This window comes from Heteronotia binoei, chromosome 1 (assembly GCF_032191835.1).
Source record: "Heteronotia binoei isolate CCM8104 ecotype False Entrance Well chromosome 1, APGP_CSIRO_Hbin_v1, whole genome shotgun sequence".
Taxonomy (NCBI): domain Eukaryota; kingdom Metazoa; phylum Chordata; class Lepidosauria; order Squamata; family Gekkonidae; genus Heteronotia; species Heteronotia binoei.
Window position 1 is genome coordinate 162,941,146 of NC_083223.1, and position 25,258 is coordinate 162,966,403.

The following is a 25,258-nucleotide window of genomic DNA, read 5'->3' on the forward strand; positions in this document are numbered from 1 at the left end:
GGATGGATATATTTCCTCCGTGAAGATCTTAAATACTGGCACCCCTCAGGGATGTGTCTTGAGTCCACTTCTTTTCACTATTTACACGTCTGATTGTGTTTCCAGCAGTCTGAGTAACAAAATCATTAAGTATGCAGATGATACAACGTTGGTAGGGCTCATCTCTGAGGATGATGAGTCTGCGTACAGGAGGGAAGTTCAACAGCTGTCCCTTTGGTGTAAAGTAAATAATCTTATTTTAAATATAAATAAGACGAAGGAAATTATAGTGGATTACAGGAAGAGTAGTTTGGACACCCAGCCGTTGTTTATTGATGGTGTTATGGTAGAACAGGTGACAGAATGGAAGTTTCTGGGAATTACCATGAAACAGGATCTAACATGGGGGGCAAATACTTTAGCTCTAGAGAAAAAGGCCCAGCAACGACTATACTACTTAAGACTCTTAAGATCACTACAACTGTCAGGGAGTCTGCTGGTTGCCTTTTATCGTAGTTCCATTGAGAGCATTTTATCTTATTGCCTCTGCGCATGGTGTGGGAGCTGCACGGAAGCAGAGAGAAGGGTGCTCCAAAGAGTGACGAGAAGAGCACAAAAGATTTGTGGATGTTCTCTCCCCTCATTGGTGGATCTGTATAATATGGCATGTAAAAGGAAGATACAAATGATCCTAAGGGACCATACACATCTGGGCCATTTGCTTTTTGAGATCTTACCGTCAGGTAGACGATATAGAGTGTTGAAGGCTAGGACAAACAGATTTAAGGACAGTTTCTATCCAAGTGCTGTGGTTAGGTTAAATGCAGGGTTATGAAGGATTATCTGTTTTAGATGTATTTAATGGTTTAAATGGTTTTAATGGTTTTATGAATGTTTAATGGTTTTATGAATGTTTATTTAATGGTTTAAATGGTTTTAATGGTTTTATGAATGTTTATCCGTTTTAGATGTATTTAAATGGTTTTAATGGTTTAAATGGTTTAATGGTTTCAGATGTATTTAAATGGTTTATGAATATGTGTGTTTGATGTGTTGGTATGTTTGTGGAAGAGCACCTCATTTCGTTGCTCTCTTTTTGTTGAGAACAATGACAATAAATTCATCTATCTATCTATCTATCATCTATCTATCTGAGACACTTTGGCAGAACATCGCAGAAATGATTTAATTTCATTTGTAACAGATCTGTTCAACAACGGAACAAGCTCATATGTTTTTAAAGATGCTTCTATGGAAGAGGCTGAAAAGATAAAATCCAGTATCAAATAAAAACAATAATGATAAGAAAAAAGAATAACATTACTGAAATACACAGACGATCCAGCAAAAACAGGGATACATAATTTATAGCAGTTGTTATGGGTGTGCATTTGGATATACCTGAGCTGAAATTATACTTGATATTAGCTGTTTTTGTTTGACTCAGGAGCACCCAGAATGATGCAAAGCACTCCCAAAAGCCTGGGTCTTGAATAATGGAAATTTATCTCCCAGAATTCCAGGGGTTCAGGGAAGGTGCAGGTGTGAGGAGGGAAAGAGAGGAAGCTAGCCCGGCAAACAGGTCTTATTCAGCAAGAGAAACAAGCACTAACAGCTAATGTTCAGGTATACCTAGCCTCCAAAATGTCATTAAATCGCAGATGACTTAGGGTGACCCCCTAGGATTTTCAAGACAAGAGAGGTGGTTTGCTGTTGCTTGGTTCTATGTCACAATAAAAAAGGTAAAGGTAGTCCCCTGTGCCAGCACTAGTCATTTTATATTTTAAAAGGGAAACGACCAAACTGACCCCAGACTTATTACGCTAGCATTGTCTCTGTTGGAAGCTTCTCTCCACTGCTGGCATTAGGGACAGTATAGCCAGAAAATGGTGGGCAGGCTGGCAGGTTCCTGGACTCCCATAAGACACTGAGGAGAGGCTTTTGTTTTTAAAAAATGGTATTTGAAAAGAGTTATATTGCTACAACAGCATAGCTATAAGTGGAGCTGAGTTCCCAACTTTAATAAAGTATCTATTCCCTTCTGCTGTGATAATATGCTTTTTTCTTTATAACTCGGGAGGCTTAATTTTAAAAAATGAAAACTAGAAATTCAGAGAGCCTGGTACATAGAATACCATACTTTTATATCAGCATAAGGTCATTCAATTGCCAATTAAATATAAGATAAAAACAATGGCAGGGGAAGAATGGCATCTACAACAGCCAAGCCTCACAAGAGTCCAGAAACACACAAGACTGCCCATCATTTTCCAGCTATGGGATGGGCCCTGTAACTCCCCTACATACTGTGCAAAGGGCACACTGGGAAAAGGTTATCCCTCATAATCCTTCACCCCCAATTTTTTCACAGTACAAGTCCCAGCCTTGTTTGACCCAAGAGTGGGACAGAGTGAGGTCTAGAAGTGTACAGTATAAACCAAGATGGAGTTGGAATAAACCAAATGGTAATGGCAGCAAAAGGAAAAGTCTTTGTTTGTTATTTTGGGAGGTGGTTCTAGGGGGTCTCCAAGCAACAGATTCCCAATCCAAAACAAAGAGATATTTCTATCTACTGTGGAGACCACAGGAAAGGAGAAATAACTCCTATCACAAACCCCAATACCTTGGTTCCTCCGTTCTTAATCCTGTCACCTTAATTAATGGACCATCCCCACAACTGTGTACCTTTTCTCTTCAGCAATCAAGAATCATTAGTGGATCATTAAGCTCTCACATTCCTAGCCACATCCCTACAGAAACATTAACAGTTCCTGCTTACATCCAAAACCCATCTCCTGGCTCCCTTCTCTGAGCAAACACAGAACATTACACTTTTGAGTCTAGCACCTGAGAAGCATTCAACTCATCCTTATTATACAATGGGAAACCCATCTTGCATTGTTCTAAGGAACATCCTGACCACCTTTGCCTCAGGATATGTTTTTGCCTACTTAAGGAGGTATTCTAGACATACTTGGTGTTGTGCGTTCCTGGATCTACTCACCCACCCAAGATGCTGGCCATCTTGTCCCTCTCCTCCATGAACTTCTACTCTTTGGACCGGTAGCTATAATCCCACCCACCCCCACCCACCCCCAAAAACCTTGCCCCCTACTTGCTCCACTAAAACCTATAATTCTGGTGCTCTTGTGTGTGTGTTAGTTCAGTTCAGTGTGTGTGTATTTTTATCACATTATGTTCAATTTTAAAAACTCCTTTCTTGTTTATAAATTGGCTTGGTCCTTTCAAAACACATCTTTCTGAACTAGCACTGGTATACACTTTGTATGATCTTGCTTTTAAACAGCTCTACCTAGGTCTGCTTCTGCTAATTTCTCCAATAAAAAAAATGAGACCCCCAGCATTTCTGGTAACAGCCCTGCTGCCACTGATGCCAGCAACAAGGAGAGGCCTTCAGTGGGATTAATGCCGGCATAGTTCTGGGGCTGGCTTCCTCTCTTAGCAGCAGGCCTCAGATTCAGTGGGAGCTCACAGGAGTGCAGCTCCTGAACCTTTCTGAGAGTTCCACCTCCTTGTCCATTGAATAGTATTGCAGCTGCATAACAATCCCTGGATGAGCTCTACCACCTATTTTTCTACAAAATGACCACTGCTTAGCAGTAATATGTGTCTTAGCAGTAGTATGTGCGAAAAGGATCTAGGGGTCTTAGTGGATCATACGCTGAACATGAGTCAACAGTGTGATGCGGTGGCTAAAAAGGCAAATGCAATTTTGGGCTGTATCAACAGAAGTATAGTGTCCAGATCACATGATGTGATAGTATCGCTTTACTCTGCTCTGATAAGGCCTCACCTAGAGTATTGTGTTCAGTTTTGGGCACCACATTTTAAGAAGGATATATACAAGCTGGAACGGGTCCAGAGGAGGGCGATGAAGATGGTGAGAGGTCTGGAGACCAAGTCCTATGAGGAAAGGTTGAAGGAGCTGGGGATGTTTAGCCTGGAGAGGAGGCAGCTGAGAGGTGATATGATCATCATCTTCAAGTACTTAAAGGACTATCATATAGAGGATGGTGTTGAATTGTTTTCTGTGGCCCCAGAAGGTAGGACCAGAACCAATGGGTTGAAATTAAATCAAAAGAGTTTCTGGCTCAACATTAGAAAGAACTTCCTGAACGCTAGAGCGATTCCTCAGTGGGACAGGTTTCCTCGGGAGGTGCTGGGCTCTCCTTCCTTGGAGATTTTTAAACAGAGGCTAGATGGCCATCTAACAGCAATGAAGATCCTGTGAATTTGGGGAAGGCATTTGTGGGTTTCCTGCATTGTGCAGGGGGTTGGACTAGATGAACCTGGGGGTACCTTCCAACTCTATAATTCTTCCTCTTCCTCAGTCCTTGCTCCTGTTGTCTCAGGAGGAAGTAGAGAAGGACTAAAACAATGGTCCCAAATTTCCAGAAAAAGAATCCTGAACCAGTAACAACATTTTTGAAAAATCATTTTAAAAATCTGAAAATTATAACAAAATCATAACATATCTGGAATTTGGATTTGAAATTACAAAAATTCTGAAGTGTGCATTCTTGGCAGCTAAGTAGGATTGTGATCAGTGCCAGCCCCGCTGCCCCCTGCAGTGCTGTAATGCAGTGCCGCACTCCATTGCACACACCCCCAGCCGTTGCACCCCCCCACCGCCTGCCCCCTCCTTCCCTTCCCATCGCCTCTCCCCGGCACGATCACCCCACCCCGAAGGGAGGGGGAGCCAAACTTCTCCAGTGTGCCCTTCGGAAGTGCGCGCATCATGGCTGGCAGGGACCAGGCATGGCACATTGTGATCGCGCCGGTGGGGGGGGGTGAAGGGATGGGAAGGGAAAGGAAAGGAGGAGTGGACAGCAGCAGGTAGAGGAGGCAGGCAGACTAGGCGCTTGCCTGGGGCACCAGGAAGGGGAAAGCCCAATTTAGTGCTCCCACCCTCCCGGTGCCTTAGGCAACTGCCAAGTCTGCCTAGTGGGTGAGCCAGCCCTGATCATGATTTTGATTGGCCAATCACCTTCAGTCAGTGTAAGTCCTTTCAGTTTTTATATATAGATTACCACAATGCTATTGCGTTAAGTACAGTTTTGCAAATATATCACAGAGGCACACAGAAGTATTAGGGGGAGAGGAATGAAAATGGGAAACTCTTGCTCCTAGTTACCGGAAGAATCACACATCTAAAATACAAGCAGTCTGATCTGAAATAGCAGAATCTGTGACATAAAGCCTTGAGTTGCACAATTTAACAGATGTGGTCCTTTTTCTGCTTAATAGAAGACATGCTCAGGGCCTGAGCAGAAGTGACTCAGAACAGAACAGAACAAAGGTACTGATTTTTTTTAGCTACAAGATATGCAGAATTTTTGTTTCTGAGAAGTTCCTCCCATTCTTTGTCATCTACAAATTATTCTCTTTTGCGCAGGTGGCCGAACTGTTGATTGGGAGCTACATATGGCTCTTTCACACATATTGTGTGGCTCTTGAAGCCCCCACCACTCCATTGGCCAGCTTGGAGAAGGCAATTTTCTTTTCAAATCACTTCTCCAGCTTGGAGAAGGCATTTAAGGTTGCCTGCCTCTCCCTCCCTCCCCCCATCTATTTTCCTTCCTTCCTTCCTTCCTTCCTTCCTTCCTTCCTTCCTTCCTTCCTTCCTTCCTTCCTTCCTTCCTTCCTTCCTTCCTTCCTTCCTTCCTTCCTTCCTTGTGGCTCTCAAACATCTGGTATTTATTCCATGTGTCTCTTATGTTAAGTAAGTATGGCCACCCCTGCTCTTGTGAGTAGTTCTTATAAGTAAGGCTACTCACTGGGGCTCTCTACCGCTATGTTCACCCCATTAATTTGGGAGCAGAGATGCCTAGGATGGTGTACCCTGAAATGGGTCTTTAGTGGCAAGAGTTCACCCTTGCCTACTTAAAACCTCTCCAAGAAAAGGCCATGATATTATTTTTACAATATATTGCAGAATAATAAAATTTGTTTATACAACAAGAAAAGTCCATGATAAAACACAAGTAATGTGCACCAATGTAAGGCAGAGTTGTGAGGTGGTAGGATGGGCTATATCACAGTGCGCAGACTCTTATCTGAGAGAACAGAGTTTAAATCCCCACTCCTCCACTTGCAGCTGCTGGAATGACCTTGGGTTAGCCATAGCTATCACAGGAGTTGTCCTTGAAAGGGCAGCTGCTGTGAGAGCCCTCTCAGCCCCACCCACTTCACAGGGTGTCTTTTGTGAGGGGAGAAGATAAAGGCGATTGTAAGCCGCTCTGTGTCTCTGATTCAGAGAGAAGGGCGGGGTATAAATCTGCAGTCTTCTTCTTCAGACTTCAAGCTGAGGATGAAGGCTAATGCTGATGTAACACACACACAGAGTACAAACTTCCCTATGTAATAATTTTGAACAAAGATGCCAATTGTGTAACAAAATCTGGCAGAGAGGCATCTTATTCTTCTGATGATGTAGACCAGACCTGCAAATGTTGTGGAGTGCAGTTTTATATGGTTATTCTAAACAGTTAGCGGGTTTTAGACTGAGGGACTCAAGCAACTAGCATTTCTATGGTGGGGAAAATATAAGGCAATCATCTCAAGGAGCATCCAAAGTCATATAAAAAGTCTTAGGAGGGGAGATAACTATTCCCTAATACATCTGGCTTTTAAGATCATTGTGTCCATTTATTCTGCTAAGCCTACCAAACACTGACTGAAGACTGCCCACATGGAATTGTAGAACAGAAAGGGCTCTTATTCTTTTCTTGCATTTGTGAAGAGCCTCTTTAGTTATATGTAAGTGAATCTTGATCATGTTCCCAGAGAGTAAACTAAAAGGTATCCATCAAGAATGTCCTATATATGCCTCATTAAAACATTCACATTTCTTTGATTAAGTTATCTGGGTAGAAAGGTTTTAGTAAGCTAGGTAAATATATGTGAGGTCTGGGTACTGCTAACGGACACATTTTTAAATAAATGGAATAAGCTGATAGGGAAAGGTGACCTAGACTAGGAACCAAAGCTTCAATGATTATTTGGAACTCAAGGTACTTTACTTACAGGAAAGGAAGGGAGTGAAAATAGTCTCTCACCCACAGAGACTACATAATAATGCATTGCTAGAACAAAAACCAGTAGAGGATTAATTGCACTTTTGCAGTACTATTTATCCAAAACGTTTTTTTTTGGGGGGGGGGGGGGGATCCTTTATAAGCACTTGTGTTGCTTGCAACTGCCGATTAGTAGGCCTATCTGCAAGAGGATGAATTCTCAATAAATATTCTCAATAAATAATTTATTTATTTTATTAGAATTATAACTTGCCCTCCCCTGCACAGCAGGGCTCAGGGAGGGTAACAGGGGACACATACTGGTGGAAATGCCTTGCCCAGTTTTTAACACGGCAGCCTCAAAACTGCTGTTTGCATGTGTGCAAATGTAAGAATGTCAGAGGAAAATTCTTGGACAAGGGGCATTGATCCACAGTCTAGAACAGGGGTGACCAAACTGCAGTTTGGGAGCCACATGCGGCTCTTTCACACATATTGTGCAGGCCTTGAAGCCCCTGCCACCCTTTTGGCTGGCTTGAATAAAACATTTGTCTCTCTTTTCCAAGCCAAGCTAGCCCGCATGGGGGGCTTGGAGAATGTATTTAAAGCTAAAGTTGCTTTCTTTCCATCTCTCCCTGCCTCACCTCCCCATCTATTTGATTTCTTTCCTTGTTCCTTCCTTCCCTCATTCCTACCATTATCTCTCTTTCTCATTTGTTTCCAAATGAGGGAGCTGGAGAAAAGTGCCAAAATATATCACTTTTAAGAAAAAAAAAATCAGGAAACAGTTCTAGTTATCTAGTAGTTCCATTTATTACATCAAAGATTAGTTAAAATTTGAAATAAATAAGATGTTCTGCCAGCAGCCCAAGGCTGCTTTTATTCTTGCCTGATGCTCTCTCTCTCTGAATGTGTAATAATATATAATTGCACAGTGGATCAGGTGGGGGCGTGGTCAGTGTCTCGGGAGTAGGTGAGCCAGAGTGAGTCTAGCTGCATTCATGTCTTGTGGCTCTCAAACATTTGATGTTTATTCTGTGTGGCTCTTATGTTTAAGCAAGTTTGGCCACCCTAGTCTAGAAGTTTAAAAAAGGGTAATCATGTCTAATTGCAATTATTTATTATTTTCTATTTATAACCCACCCTTCCCTCAATGGGCTTAGGGTGGGTAACAACAAATTATAGCATGTATTATAAATTATAAATATGTGTGCCCTCATACAGGTATTTCTGTCACGTCACATAACTAGTAATTCAGACAGGAGAATCACCCTCACTGTTAAACAGAACGAAGTATGAACATTTTGTTGAACATCTGTCCTTCAAACATGCAAGCTTGCACATGTTGAAATCAAGGCAAAGTGCTCAATAACAAGACACAGCTATGAAAGTCTGGTAAAGAAAGTTAACTTCTATGAAAACTCCATCTGTTTGGCATCCAAGTCAACGTACTAATAATTTTTTTCCAAATAAGTGGCTTGTGTCTATCCTCCATGGACTGCATCACCAATGTAAACTTTCTCATCTAACATATTGATGCATATACCAGCTAAGGATCAGATTTGTGGAATAGATTCTCAATGCTAATTCAGATGTACCCTTTGCAGTGCAGGACCATACTGAGTCTGATAACATTTGTTATGTAAAGAATAAAAGGTTGTTCTTCAATGCTGCACAACAGTAACATGAAACAATTCTTATCAATACTCTAAAGTTTCAGCTTCCTTCTACCAATGCTTTTTAAATGTTCAGATTGTTATCCAGTATAAACCCAATTCTTAACATTACCCATTAATGTCAGTTCAATATAATGGGGAAGAAGAAGAAGACTGCAGATTTATACCCCGCTCTTCTCTCTGAATCAGAGACTCAGAGCAGCTTACAATCTCCTATATCTTCTTCCCCCTCAACAGACACCCTGTGAGGTGGGTGGGGCTGAGGGAGCTCTCCCAGCAGCTGCCCTTTCAAGGACAACTCCTACAAGAGCTATGGCTAACCCAAGGCCATTCCAGCAGCTGTAAGTGGAGGAGTGGGGAATCAAACCCAGTTCTCCCAGGTAAGAGTCCCTGCACTTAACCACTACACCAAACTGGCTCTCAGAGTACATGGCACCTTTGGTCTGGATATCTTCCTCTATACTATGGGGAAATAAATACATGCATAGTTAGCACCTGTGCAGCACCTAGGGATGCCAGCTCCAGTTTTGATAATTACTAGAGATGGGGGGGGGGGGAGGTACCTGGATAGGGTAGAGTTTGGGGTAGGGTTGTCAGGTTTGACTCAGGAAATATCTGGGGACTTTGGGGGTGGAGCCAGGAGCAATGTTGAGACATGCATGATTGAACTCTGAGTTCCAGCCATCACATTTAAAGGGACCACACTCCTTTTAAATGCCTTCCCTTCATTGGAAATAATGCAGGATGAGGTTCACAGAACTGGCCCCCTTGGTCCAATCTTTTTTTTTGGGGGGGGGGGAGGATCCTGTGAATTTAGGGGGCGGTATTTGTGAATTTCCTGCATTGTGCAGGGGGTTGGACTAGATGACCCTGTAGGTTCCTTCCAACTCCATGATTCTATGAGAGGGGTTGAGGAGAGGCACCAAATGCTATGCGGAAAATTTGGTGCCTCTTCCTCAAAAAACAGCCCCCTGAGCCTCAGATACCCATGGATCAATTCTCCGTTATACCCTTTGGGGACCAGACACCTTGGAGTGAGTGGAGGGCCTCCAAACCAGGGGATCCCCTGCCCCCAATTGGAGATTGGCAACCCTAGTTTGGGGAGGGAACTCAGTGAGATTTTGATGGCACAACCTGTGCTATCATATCCTGTGATGTCCTGTGTAGCCCCTAAGAGTCCACACCAATTTTCAAATTTTAATTTCCCAGCTGATATAATTTTCTCCTGCCTTTTTCTTCCACCTTATATACACTTATAGGCTTCTATATGCGTATGATTTGCATGTTATCTGAACCCTTTGATCATAAATTTTTGTACTGCAATAACTGGCTACTATCCAGGTACATACCACTTTACCTCCCTCAAAAAAAAAAACCAAACACCTCTCAAAATCCTCTTCAGATTTTTTTTCCTCAAAGAGAAATAGCTACTCTGAATGCCCATAGGAAGACACCATGCAACAGCAATCCTATTCCACTCTCAGTCACAAAACAATCTCTGACCTTTAGGATCTTTAGGGATAATGGTCAGTTTATCCTAGTCTGTGGTACACCATAAAAAAAAAAAACAGATATCCTAGAGCTCCCACCTGCTAACCACTTTAAATTTCTGCTTCTCCCAATATATCATAGAGTCCACCTCCAAAGCTGCCATTTCCTCTAGAGAAACTGATTCCTGTTGTCTAAAAATCAACTTTAATTTCAGAAGTCTTTCTGGCCCACCTTGAGGTTGGTAACATAACGGTAACAGCAGCATTTTAAAGCTTCAAATTACTTCGGGTATATTTTAAGGCAACATTTAAATGTTATCTCTCAAAGAATATGCACTTCTTTCTTGTCAGCTCCCACACAGCAGACAAAATTTATAAAACTGTCATCATGTGAGATACCCAAATAATACAGGTGAATTCCTGTGCCATCGTTGTGCCTCCTTACGAGATACTAATTCAGGAATTACACGTCAGTGGTGTTTTTACTGATAAGTGTGTGAGAGGGTGTATAACAACAATCATATAACAAACTTAACATGTAAACTGGGCCTTAGTACACACATACAATAGAACGCAACTATTATCCCCAGATTGCTGCTGCAGGTGATAGTGGTTTGGCAGAGAAATGGCAGCGTGGTTAAGGTCATCTAGTGAGTTTAATGGCTGAGCTATGATTTGAATGACAAGCTACCAGTTCTTGCTGTTATCTTCTCTGCTACACTAGTCCTTTCAAATGAAACACCAAAAAAAAAGGTTTTTTCTTTGCCAAGAATGGTTGATTCCTTTGCCACTATTTAAAGAAATGGACATGGGGGTACAAGGCAAAGCACAGGAAAGTGGGATCTGGGAACAGAAAAGAAATTTAGGAAAGAAAAGCAGCTTTCACTCTCTGGCTCCTTCCATTGAGCCAGATATCTCCCATACGGTATTTGTGAACCCAACTTCTGCTTTTGTCTATGGTAACTACAGTTCCTTCTCTTGATTCTTCTTTTATCAATTTCAATTCCAGTTGATCAACTGTATCTACCAGTTGTTTAAAATGATAGAAAACTAATACCATTTCAACACCAGCTAGTTCCTCCTTCGGAGTATTTTCAGGCTCTCTTCAGTGCCAACCGCGTAGTTCAAGATTCAGCAATCCACCTCACTCCACTTCAACCAGTGAAAACAGAGTTGGATGAGATCCCCACCCTAGAAGAGACTGTTAAAGCCATCAAGCAACTGAAAAGTGGCAAGGCAGCGGGAGTTGATGGAATCCCAACAGAGATCTGGAAGCATGGGGGCACAGTACTACATAGCACACTTCACAAAGTACTTGTCACCTGCTGGGAACAAGGCAAACTACCACAGGACTTTCGCGATGCAATCATCATCACCCTATACAAGAACAAAGGGGAAAAGTCAGACTGCTCCAACTACCAGGGGATAACCCTGCTCTCCATCGCAGGCAAAATCCTTGCCAGAATACTCCTGAACAGACTGGTGCCCACCATTGCAGAAGAACTCCTCCCAGAGAGCCAGTGCGGCTTCAGAGCTAACAGGAGCACCACCGACATGGTATTTGTTCTCAGGCAGCTCCAAGAGAAATGCAGGGAACAGAACAAGGGTCTATATGTGACGTTTGTCGACCTTACCAAAGCTTTCGATACTGTTAGCAGGAAAGGCCTGTGGCAAATCTTGGAACGTTTCGGATGTCCCCCAAGGTTCCTCAGCATGATCATCCAGCTACATGAAGACCAGCGAGGCCAAGTCAGACACTGCAACGACCTCTCGGAGCCCTTCCCAATAGGCACAGGTGTAAAGCAAGGCTGCGTTGTCGCGCCAACTCTCTTTACGATCTTCTTTAGCATGATGCTTCAAAGAGCCACAATAGATCTAGATGATGACGATGGTGTCTACATCCGCTATCGCACTGATGGCAGCCTGTTCAACCTGAGGCGACTAAAGGCTCACTCCAAGACAATGGAAAAACTCATCCGAGAGCTACTGTTTGCTGATGATGCTGCACTCGTCTCCCACTCGGTATCAGCTCTGCAGCATATGACGTCCTGCTTTGCAGAAGCTGCCAAGCTATTCGGCCTAGAAGTTAGTCTGAAGAAGACAGAAGTTCTCCACCAGCCTGCACCCCAGGAAGATTATCACCCTCCCTGCATCACTGTGGGTGAATCAGTTCTGAAGACAGTCCAGCAGTTCAGCTACCTGGGGTGCATCATCTCCTCAGATGCCAAGATCGACAAGGAGATTGACAACAGGCTGGCAAAAGCAAACCGTGCATTTGGCCGACTGCACAAAAGAGTGTGGAGCAACAAGCTTCTGAAAAAAGGCACAAAGATCAAAGTTTACAAAGCGGTTGTGATGACAACCCTCATCTACGGCTCCGAATCGTGGGTTTTATACCGTCATCACCTGCGACTCCTCGAGCGCTTTCATCAGTGCTGCCTTCGCACCATCCTCAACATCCACTGAAGTGACTTTGTGACCAACACTGAAGTCCTCAAGAGGGCGGAGGTTACAAGCATCGAAGCACTGCTGTTGAAGACGCAGCTGCGCTGGGCAGGGCATATTTCTAGGATGGAAAACCACCGCCTTCCCAAGATTGCTCTGTATGGCGAACTTTCCACCGGCCATCGAAATAGAGGGGCACCAAAGAAGAGGTACAAGGACTCCTTGAAGAAATCCCTTGGCACTTGTCGCATCAACCATCACCAGTGGTCTGACCTAGCCTCAGATCACAAAGCATGGAGGCACACCATCTACCAGGCTGTCTCTTCCTTTGAGAACGCACGCATAGCTGGTCTTGAGGACAAAAGGAGATTGAGGAAAAATCGCACTGCTACAGCACCAGCCCCAAATCAGACTTTTCCCTGCAGCCACTGTGGCCGGATCTGCCTGTCCCGCATTGGTCTTGTCAGCCACCAGCGAGCCTGCAGCAGACGTGGACTACTGCACCCTTCTTAAATCTTCGTTCGCGAAGTCAAGCCGAGAGAGAGAGAGTTCCTCCTTCCTTTCAACCTCCAAGAAATGTGAACATCATGCTCCTCTCTCCTGCATTCATATTGCAGTTATAGTCCTCATTCAGATCAGAAAAATATTTCTCTCTTAACCATCACTGGTTTTCTCTACATATGGTTAGTTGCTCAACAATAATTTCTCTTTCAATCAAGTACCTCAAATGATTGTATTCACCGCACAAGCCACACATTTTTTCTTTCCAACTAGTCTCGCATAGAGCATTGCTACAACAGTCAAAGTGTACTACTGTACCCATCCATTGAGATAATTACTGTGTATTTCAAGAGCTTCCTTTACCTTATTCCACAGATTTCATTAGTTGGCTTGAAATCAGATCCACAGCTAGATATTTCATGATAAGAAAACTTAAAGATACATTGGGGGAGGCATGAAGGTTACCTAAATCAGCTTGAAGTAGCAAAAATAGAAATATGAAACTGATGTGCACCAAGTTACTTAATCTATTTATTAATCTATTAATAAAAATGAATTGGGTTTTCGGGTTACCACTGACTGACACTCCACCCCAAATTTAGAGGTTGTCTACCCAAACAATTTTTTACACTTCAAATGTAAATTCCACAGCCTCGGTCATCGCAGTGATAATGTTTCGTCCAGCTACATGTTAGGTAATTGAGAGGCCCTTAAATATTTCCACAAATGACAATTACATAAAAGTCAAAATATGTTATTCTGAACTCTCAAGCACAGCATCTGAAATGTGTTTGGGTTTCAATTAAGGGGGAGAAAAGAGTAAAGCTGGTGGGAGCAAACAAATGTGGTACTACATCAAATCCTCAAACTGTTAAGTTATTCACTCAGTGGAACACTGTTCAAGAAACTTATCTCATATTTTGCTTTTTAAGAGAGAATTTTTATAGGAGTGTAGTGTTAGGACACTACAAACAGTACCAATGTTGCCCTAAATGTAAGGTTTATTGGATTTATATCCCATCCTCCCCACCGAAGCAGGCTCAGGGCGGTTCATCACCAGTAAAATCATAACAATTGAACAATTAAATAGTTAAGCAAAGCAAATTAAACAGTTAAAAACAATTAAAACAGTCTGGTGCTAATCATATTTGATGTTTTCTTGCTTTAGATGGCGTTCAGTATATATTAGATATATTGGTCACACCATATCAGTCTTTCCATGTTAATTAAAGGCCTGCCAGAATAGGGTTGTCTTAAAGGCCTTGAGGAACTGGGTGAGGTCCCACAAGGCCCTAACTTCTTCTGGCAATTGATTTCACCAATAGGGGGCAGCGATCGAGAAGGCTCTCACTCTGGTGGACTTCAATCTGGCCTCCCTCAGCCCGGGGATCACTAATAGATTTTTCGTCCCAGATCTAAGTACCTTCTGGGGAACGTATGGGGAGAGACAGTCCCTAAGGTAAGCAGGTCCTCGGCCATATAGGGTTTTAAAGGTAATAACCAGCACCTTGTAGCGAATCTGGTATACTATTGGCAGCCAGTGCAGACCCCACAGCCCCGGCTGTATGTGGTCCCATTTGGGGAGCCCCAGTAACAGCCTGGCCGCCGCGTTCTACACTAGCTGCAGTTTCCGGGTTCGAGACAGGGGCAGCCTCATGTAGAGGGCATTACAGTAGTCCAATCTCGAGGTGACCGTTGCATGGATCAGCACTGCCAAGTCGCCGCACTCGAGGAAGGGAACCAACTGCCTCACCTGCCTGAGATATAAAGCATTTGAGAACATTATGCAGCTTCCCCTCCCCCATCTGCTGGGAAGCTCTGTAAAGGAAAAAGGATAGAGGCTTTTTAAAAAAGTAAAAGAAAAAGAATTAAACCTAGAACTTCTGATTGATATCACATACACACAGTAAAGTGCAGGAACACTAAAAAGGGTTGCCAAATCAGTGTTGGAAAATACCTGGAGACTTTAGGGGTGGATCTGGGAGAAGATGGGGTTTGGGGATGGGAGGGGCCTCAGCATGGTACAATGCCATAGAGCCCACTCCTCAAAGCAGCCATTTTCTCCAGGGGAGCTGATCTCTGGCGACTGGAGATCAGTTGTAAAAGCAGATCTTCAGGCCCCACTTGGAGGCAGGCAACCTTAATACTAAAATGTCATTGTATATTAACCTTCCTTCATGACCCTCAATTGCTTTAGAACACCAGTACAAGTGCATTCAGAACTGTCTTTCTATACTTCCACATATGCATATCAATACCAATACCAATTCTACAAAAAAAGCCCACTATGAACAACAACAACAACAACAATAATAATAATAATAAACTTTTATTTATATCCCGCCCTCCCCACCGAGGCAGGCTCATTTGCATGTTAGGCCACACCCTTTGGTGTCACCATTGTTTCACACAGTGCTTTTTGTAGAAAAGGCTCAACAGGAACTCATTTGCATATTAGGTCACACACCCCTGGTGCCAAGCCAGCCGGAACTGCATTCCTGTGTGTTCCTTTTTTTAAAAAAGGCCCTGCCAATACTCCCTCTAAGCTGTGAAGTCTTATGAGCAAAAATTCTGCTGGCATTAAAGTTGTGAGTTACTCCATACATTAGTTTGCTATGGGGCCATTTTTCCTGAGGAGAGACAAAAATATGTGAGCCAGAGGCTAAAAAACTGTGAGCTAGCTCACACTAACTCAGCTTAGAGGGAACACTGATGCAACATCAGAAAAAATGCTACAAAGTAGCATTAAGTAGAATCAAGCCACAGAGAGGAGGCTTGGGGTATTTTTGACATTGCCCCCCATATGGTTCCTAAGGGATTACTGGTTCCCATACGTTCCCTTAGTTGTAAGTCTGCTTGGAAAACAAACTTCTTTTCACCTTATAATCTGTATTTAGACAGAGAAATAGCAGCATTACCTCTACTTTGTGTTCTTAAAAAGCACTCTCACACATAGACACTGTCCATTGCTTAGCTAAACAATCAGCAATTAAGTACAACTTCCCAGAATACTTTTGTTCAAGTAGTCAAGCATGCCAATTGCAGAAAAGAATCTGAAATATCCTGCTCTCCTGAACTCTTCCAGATCAACTTTTCCAAAGGCTTCTATCCTAGTTTAGTGAGTCACTGTTTTCAGCATTGGCTTTCTGATCCTGGTCTTCAGCTCCAGAAATTAAACCCTCTCTGGAAAGCCATGCAATTCATATAATATGGCAGTCAGTCTTTTTGGGGATTACATAAAATGTGATGGTGCACATTGTTTTGGCATTGCCCAATCTTTGTAAGATTTGGCACAGTTGTAATTGGATGTATATATCAGTTTATAGGATAAAGTCTGAACAGCTAAATAAATGAAGTTTCCCAGTACTACTAGGCAGTGTCTCCACTAGCACAATGCGTATTTATCAGTTTCCTACTGAGTTTAGCTTGACTTTCACGTTTCCTTTAACCCTATCATAGTAAACATACTGCAGAATTCTGGCACACAAGACTAACATTCCCTTTTCAATAATAGATTTTGCTTGTAAACATGGTGGTAACATCTAGGACAGATTTGGTTTTGCTTTGGAAAAACACAATATAACATTTTCCAATGAAATTTCAAAGCTTAAAATGCCATATTAATATAAACCAAAGAAACAAGCTTGTTTTCATAATGGGTGGGTTTTGATTACTTGTGATAAAAATCTCTGGCTACAGCCCTAAGCCCTCAGATAACTGACTTCACTGAGTCTACTTTGAGGTACGTGGTGCTGACTTCGTCTAGACCACATGGTAACAGAATGATGGCATACAGAGATACTCCGTATGTGCAGAATTTACCAGCATAAGCTGCGATTTGCACAGGTGTCACATTTGCAGTGTTTCCTGATAAAATCTTCTCCCACCACTGAACATCACCTATCAGACAAGAGAAATAGAGAAGAGGCATGTCTATGTGGATGATTATGAGTGAGTGGCAGACAGAGACCCTATTCCAGGTCAGCATAAGGAGTCTATAGTCTCAAAAATGACACTAACACACTCCCCAGCTCTTTTCTGAAGCAAACCCTGCAGATTAATCATTGTTCAATGCTACTCCTTCACCACACAAGATGTTGAGCCCAAATCAGATAAGCACTGTTAATGAAGAAAAGCTGAAATGGGACTTCAAATTACTCTTCTTCCATAGGCTCCAGTTGGTTCAGAAACTTATTAAAAGCACATTTTGTATTTATCTGTTTTTCACACCTCCATGCAACAACGGGAGAGGGAGCACTTTAAGCTGCAGACCTGGTAACCCTATTCATTACACTGTCTTGCTAACACTAAATCTTTCTTCAAGATTTAGAAGACTGGGACTTCCAAGTATTTCAGTATCAAAGGCTACAATCCTATTCAGGAGTAAGACACCCAAACTCAGTGGGGTTACTTCTCAGTAATATGCATAGGGCCAGGCTGAGAGACTGCCATTTATGTGGAAGTAAATACTATTTAATTCAGTGGGATTTACTTCCAAGTGAACATGCAAGCCATAAGACTGTGCACATATGACTACCTTCCAAAGGCACAGAAGGCAAGGTTAGCACTACTGTGCTAGCTAGTTTTGTGTCCCCAGTAGCCTCTGTGGCTATGCCACTTTCACTGCTCTTCACTGTATCTTGTTTGAGTGTGATTATGACAGTCATCACTCTGATAAAGAAAAAAATGTCAGAAGTTTTTTTTAAAAACAGGGTTTAATTTTATTTTTTTATTTATAAGTAGGGTAATTATTACTATACATTGCGCACAAGAATGCCTTAGAAAGCTATTTGAATCTTTCTTCTGGCCTGGAATATGGCAGGTGGGAACTGCCATATTCCCCAGTGTTGAGAATCCTTCACTGGCTCACCCCTGTGCTCCTAAGATGCAATTCAATGTACTTGCCCCTAAAGACTTAAAGCCCTAAATGGCTTTGGGACCTGATCTCTGAAAGGGCCATCTGTCCTCTTTTGACGACTGGCAGGTGGCGATCACAGGGCTTTTTTGTAGCACCTCCTGAAATGCTGTTTCCTAAAGCCATTCACCTGGCACAACTCTGTTGTCATTTAGGTGCCATATTAAAACCTGTTTTCCTCCTGGGCATTCTGGCTGTTCAGCACTCCTTAAAAAAATATTTTAATCTTTGTTATTGTGGGTTTTATGCAATGTATATGGTTTGTTTTTGCATGTGATTAATTTTTGAAAGCTGCTTTGAAGATCTTGAAAGAAGAAAGATAGGATAAAAGTAACAAGCTGCAGAAAATGTATGAAGACAACCTTCTCCTGATTGCAATACGCTTCTTTTCAGTTTTGTTAAGAAGCTGTTACCATTCTGATTTTACAAAGGAGAAAATAACACTGAGACTCCTTTGCATAAACCCACAGTCCCTGAGCCCATGGCTGAGCCAGGATTTGCCCTGGGCTATCCCAGGTCCAGGCTCAAGATTCACTCGATGGGTCAGTAGATTTCAGGAAACAGAGTTGCAGATATAAGCAATGCTGACTTTCATAGCAGGCAGATCTGTGTTGAGCCGAATGACAGGCAAAGTGCATGCCAGCATCCTGAATGACTGAACTCCCCAGAATGAGCCAGACAGACTCACAGGATTTGTCTTGAGTTTCCTCCAGATCTGCTAACTAAAGCAAAGAGGAGCCACTGAGCATCTCCCTGGAGTATTTAACTATTTTTACTGCTGCTGTGAATTTTTTTTTTGTAAGCCACATAATAGAACAGCAGAGAAATTGCTAGTTTGTTCTTTCTTTGGGTCTGCACATCTTTAGTTACTGTCAGCCACTATTTATCAGATGTGCAACTAACATTTCCAGTTTATTGTTCTTCTTTTCAGTACTTTCCATCCAGTACAGCAGGACCTAACTAACTAGACAGCATACATCTGTTGAATCACATATTCCAAGTGACAAAGCAAACAGAATATAAACTACATAGGTTTTTGTAAAACATGCAAAACACAGTACCTGAAAGTTGGGCCATACAGTACCCCAGGATCATAATCTTCTCATAATCCTGGAGAAGATTAGAGACCCATGAAAGTGCCTTGAGTTTGAGCTCTTTCCTCCCCCACCAAAGGTTATAGAATGCAAGGTAAAGGAGTCCAAACCCATGAATGGCCCACCCACATCATCTGAAACAGGTGTACACAGATTTCATAAGTAACGGCTTGGGATGCCAGCCTCCAAGTGAGATCTGGGGATCCCTCAGAATTACAGCTCATCTCCAGACTCCAGAGATCAGTTTCTTTGGAGAAAACAGATGGTTGGGAGGGACTTGATGGCATCTTACCCCACTGAGCAATTTGTCCTCCACCCCCAAATCCCCAGGAGTTCCCCAACCTGGATCTGGCAACCCTACCTTCCTATTCCCTGCCTGTGGCCAGGGGGGACCTGCCAACTCTATTACGGGCCTATCTGTGTTGGCCTCTTTTGGGTCTATAAAAAAAAGGGGTGGCAGAATGCTGCAGAGACTTGCTCTTATATTTCATTCTGTGTACATTATTCTGAAATGTGGAGCACTCCTGAGCTGGTCATATATCAGATTAGTACATGAATACCACAGGCAGCTCATATTTATAATTGCTTTACTCCCCATTTTCATAATAATCATTCAGGATGCCATGCTACTGGGAAGAGGTAAATCTCCCATCTCAGCAATCTGAACAGAATCTACTTCACCAATCTCTTTTTGATCATACTAGGAACATTTATTCAAATATATAGGAGAGCTGAGGTTTCTCTGAAGAAACTGCTCCTGGAAGGTTTATAAGAATGTTAATAAAACCAGAGGTACTAAAGTAAGATTTAATTGTCTTCTTCAGCAGATAGTCTAAGTGTATGTGTTCATCAGGTTCTGTTACCTTACTTGGGGACAAACTAAACAGAATAATTGTCTCCTCTATGAATAAAAAGAGACAGAGGATTGTTTTCAATTTAACTGAGATAATGGGCAGATAGTTACGTATTTAAAAGCAATCTCCCAAGAGCCTTCACACAGAATAATTATGCAGGGAGCACAGCACCCATAGAACAGGATACTAGATTCCTGTCAGGCCCTGATCAGATACAGCTCTGAAAAAGATGCAGTGGGGTACAATCCTTGTCACTCCTTCCATATGGATGGACTCGTGGGGCCCCTTTTAGAATGTCATCTATGAGCACAGAAAATTACAGAGGAAGCACGCCAGCTTGACATTGACATTAAAACTCATTTTCTCTCACCCTTTTAATTTTCAGTTAAAGTTGCCACCTTCTGGGCCAAATCTGCCTCTTGTTCTAGCATGTAGTTTGGGATATTCAGCTGCTTACTATTCATCTTAATTAGGTGTTCCATTTATTTTAACATTGCTTAAATGCTACTAACATTCAGTGTATTGGGACTATTTATTTGAAATCCATTTATTTTCCATTTTACTTCCAAAGATGCAAAAGTCACAAGTCCGTAGGGTTTATATTTCCAATCATGAATTCTAAACTTATTTGGAAGCAGTACCCACTAAATTCAACTGGACATATAACTTCATTTGGGATTACTTCTTGCACAGAAATTGCTTCTCAACCATGCTTAAGATCAGGTAAGTAATTGACATTTCAAATACTCAAGCTTTACTGCATCTGTAGATGCAAAAAAATGTCAGAACCAATCATTTTTTACAGTGATGTGTGACTTTTCAAAAAACTTCCAGCTTTGCACTGGGCAAAAGACAGGGTGAAAAAATAAGTGTGAACATTAAACAAAATAAAGCTTGCTTGTCTTGCATACCAATGATTTAGACAATATTTGTCTCTTACCCTTACTCAGTAGTTAAAAAGAAAATAAATCCAACCAGAAAACACAGTGGCTGCATTGTACTTGTGATGGTGGGAAGTCAGAGAACCTGAACTGATGTTAGATTTCATAGTGAATTAGCATGCAGTAGTAGCACTTATGCAGCCTGATATGCAAAGTGCTAATTAAGGCACAGCAAGAGGATCATGCACCTGTTGCTGTTTTTTTCAGGAGGTATTGTTTGGGTTCCTGTAGATTTACATCAAAAACAATTTTCTATAGTGAATTGAATTGGATGCAATTCAAGTTCAGTTTACAGTATTCAAGACGTTTTTAAAGGGAGTGCTTTTCAACATTTCAGTCCTCCCCCTAAGAACTTTGCCCTCTTTGAAATAAAGAAAACTGTGGCTTGTTTGAATTATAATTTTTGTCCTCAAAAATCCCCTACAGAAAGTTACATAACCAGTTTCACAACACTATATTATTATTTTTTAAACGTCTTTGTGTTTTTTGGAAAATCTATTACATCAACTTTAAAAGCCTACATTAATGGGTAAATATTTGGTTTACAAAAAAATGCCCCCTATGACAAATGCAGTTATATCACACCTTTCCAAAATACATAAAAGATATGATGTTTTCAATTCACATTGTGAAAAGCAGTGCCATATGTTCTTCAATCAGAAAAAAATCTTCAATGCCACAAACTATGCAGGGTGCTAGTCCTACATAGCTCTGAAAGTCTAGCTGAGATCCTGTTTTTCAGATGCAAACGATCCCATTAATGGAGCTTTATGCTTCCAATGGGTTCTTCAGCTGAAAGCAATTATTGATACATAAGTGTATGTGACTTTACAGAAACCCAAAGGTAAGACTTTATGGAGGTGCTCACTGGTGTGCAATTCAAAGGATACACATGATGCAAATAGGGGGCGTGCAGGTAAAGATAAGAAGGACTTCTGGGGAGGGGTCATGGCAGGATACAGATATCTTTTTAGCTTTGATCCTATGAACACGTGGGAAATCAGTGAGCTTTACATCCAAGTAAGCCTGCACAGATTCCCGCAGTTAATTCTACCGGCTGATTTCACACAAGTAAACCAAAACTGGAAGGAGGTGAAGTCCCTGGTAGAAAAAAGTTAACGTAGAGGGCGGTATCTATCGAGATTTTTTTTAATCCTGGCTGCCATTAAGGGGTATAAAAAAGAGAGGACGTTTCTGCAACTCGCCCTCAGCCTAGGGATAAGCCAGCTATTTGCTTCTTCAAGAGGCAGACGCTCCATCAGTACCTGGAAAGTACTTCGGCGATTTCAGCTGAAGAGCAGGGGGTTCAATAAGTGAATGCGCAAAAGAGCTTTTCCTCCAACTGCCAGTCTTTCATCCGAGGCACAAAGAGCCAGGGAGCAATTTTTCTCTCCCTTTTTTTACAAAGTGGAAATTATACACGCTCCTTTGCAAAGAAAGCGAAAGAGCCCCCCCCCCGGCCCAATTTCTCTATAAAGACCCGTTTCTGAAGGGACTGCTTCTTCAGCCCCACACCCGACGGGCTCTATTACCTGTCAGTGGCGGCGGCGGCTGCCTCCTGTCTCGGCGTTTCTAGATCGCAGTGCCGCGCCTCGGCCAAGTGTGGTGTGCCAGGGCTCCTGCTGCTGCTGTTCCCGCCGATGCCCATAAGAACTTGGTCGCAGCCTCGCTCTCGCTGTGCCGGGAGCTCCGGCTAGCCCGCCAGGGGAGGAGGGGGAGCGGCGACCCACGGAAGGAGCGGCTTAGCTCTGACTCCTCTCAGTCCCCGCATGGGGATATTAGCGAAGTCTACGCTTTCTATTGGCTCTGCTCACCAAACAAGCCACGCTCGCCTCTCCCTTCAAGAGGCCGGAGTCCCCCCGCCCGCGCGCCTTCCACTCCAGCCTCGTGTCTCAGCCGGGCCACAGATTGCGCGGCCACGTTCAGTCCCAGCGCTTCTTGCCTCTGAAGTTGCGGCCCGGCGTGGAGGTGATTTGTTTTTAAACCTCTTTTCAGTCAAGCGTTGAGAATTCGAACGAGAGTGCTTGTTTCTGTAGGGGGTTTCTATAGGTAAGAAACCAGAAAGAATCGCCTATGATAGGGTTTCCTTTGATATAAGATTTCCATAGTGGATATGTAGGATACAAGGAGGGGAAACACGTGGACTGTAACGATTCAAAATGGTAGTAGCGCCCTTCTCTAAAAAGAAGGCTCATGTTCAAGGAAATCAGGTAATCCATTACTCCAATTTCACCAGTAATTTACATGGGATACTTTAATTCCAGATCTATAGCAGAACGAGAGACAAACCTTAGAACTGATAGAAGTTTGCTTCTTGAAGACGGTTTTTGAAATTATTCCTGTACACATAAACCATTACATTTGAGCATGCTGTCTCTTGTTTGAAGCATTGATCTGTGAGGTGGGCAGAACAAGAATTCAGAACCAAGATGATGGAACTTGCCTTAGCAACATCTTCTAACTAAAGGACTCCATGGGAGACTTTCATACATGTAATAACTGTTTTTTTTTCTTCTTCTTTCCATTTGTCCTTACAACAATACTCGTGGTGGAGAGAAAGGTTGCTTCATGTGAACAAAGGTAGACTGCCTAAAGACCTAGGACAGACAAAGGACTTTGTAGCAAGAGCTATATAGCATTCCCTTGTGCTCAAGATTTGATTGTCTAAACTGGTTCCACAGAAAAGTTTTGCATTGCAGAGTGATCACAAGTAGCATGATGTTAGACTGAGGATGCCCATTTCTCATATCCAAGGTGTCACTTGAAGTTGCAATAATCAAATGATACATTTGTAAGCCATCCCAACCTTACTCCTAAATGCTAACTGCCCAGGATCTGTGCGCATGAGAAAGAAAATACTATATGATCTGCCTGAAGTAGCACCATTGTTATTTATCTGATTGTTTTATTGTTTTATTTATCTGATTGTTTTATTGATTGTTTACTGAGCCACTTGTGGGAAGGGCGGGATATAAATCACGAATAAATAAATAAATAAAATGTTGTTTTGTTTACTGTCTATTTTACTGTTAAGCAACCTTGAATCTGTATGGAATAGTGGGATATAATATAATGTAAATAAAAATAAATAAATACATGTAACAATAGCATGTAACAACAACAATAATATTATAATATGCTAATGAAAGGAGATACACATGCACACACTATGGAGATTTTAATGTATTTTTAGGTCATATAGTATATAACTACTATTGCATCAAGCATTGTCCTCAGCCCTGGATTATCAGCCCCCAGTTCACAGTTAAATAAAGATGATTTTGAGAGCAATTCTTAGCAGGTTTACTCTGAATTCTACTATGGTCTATTCAATGGAGCTTACTCTCAGTAAAAATATGCTTTTAGGATTGCGGTTTGCTGCTTGAATAACATCCTTCATGAGTGGATCGAAGGAGGTCTTCTAGCCATGCAGTGACCAGACCTAGAGCTAGACCAGCTTAGCTTTGACCATGTCCTGCTCTTGGGTTTGACAGTGAATGTGTTGAGGGTAGTATAAGAGACACTTACTCAGTTTGGAATTGGGTTTTGGGATTGGGAAAAGTGAGCTATTTGTGATAAATAATGTACAATCTCAGCCAGAGAAGAACTCAGGGCTGAAATACTCACTTTGGTACTGTGAAGTGAGAATTACAGGTTGCCAAATTTGTACTCTGAGCCCATAATAGGAGATTTGGTGGCATATCTTTTTATGTTCATAATAAGAACATGAACCTTATGGCTGTGAGGAATTGTATAACATAGTCCATAATCAAGCTGCTTTGGAATAGTTGCACATCAGCTGATTTAATTATACTGTGTGCTTGTTGTGTTAGCTAGAATTATTAAAAAAAGGTATCATTTTTTTCGTTTCCACTAACCTCTCCTTTCATCACTGTGTTTATGATACACTGTCAGTGTTATCCTAATTAAGTGTGGCTTCTTTTTCCCACCTTTATCTTTCATGCCTGTCTATTTTAATAGCTTTCAACATGCCTCTTCATTTATGTCCGCTTTACTGCATATTTAATCTTTTCTTTTTTAAATATAATGACCTTCCACAGGTTATTGTAATCCTATTAGCAACATGGGGTATTTTAAAGTCACTTGACTTTGTAAATAATTTGATTTACTCCATTATCTGGCTTACTTGGGGCCTGCAACTGGGCAAGATCAACAACTGCCAGTACATGTGCATTTTCTGTAGTGGCCCCCTCCCTTTGGAAAGGGCTGCCTGTGGAGGTCAGGAAAGGGTCCATATTTCTGGCTTTCTGCAAAATATGTAAAACAGAACTCTTCAAGAGGGCTCCTTTCCTTCCTTTCCTTTCC

General features: G+C 42.1%; 1 protein-coding gene across 1 annotated transcript in view; it reads right to left on the bottom strand.

The window, feature by feature from the left end:
* GREM2 (gremlin 2, DAN family BMP antagonist) overlaps nucleotides 1-22,596 on the bottom strand; it is a 67,569-nt gene extending 44,973 nt beyond the window's left edge. The window contains exon 1 of the mRNA XM_060243383.1: nucleotides 22,465-22,596. Within this exon, the coding sequence (XP_060099366.1) occupies nucleotides 22,465-22,580 (116 nt within the window). The 5' untranslated portion in view covers nucleotides 22,581-22,596. The remainder of the gene's footprint in view (nucleotides 1-22,464) is intronic.
* Nucleotides 22,597-25,258: the final 2,662 nt, after the last annotated feature.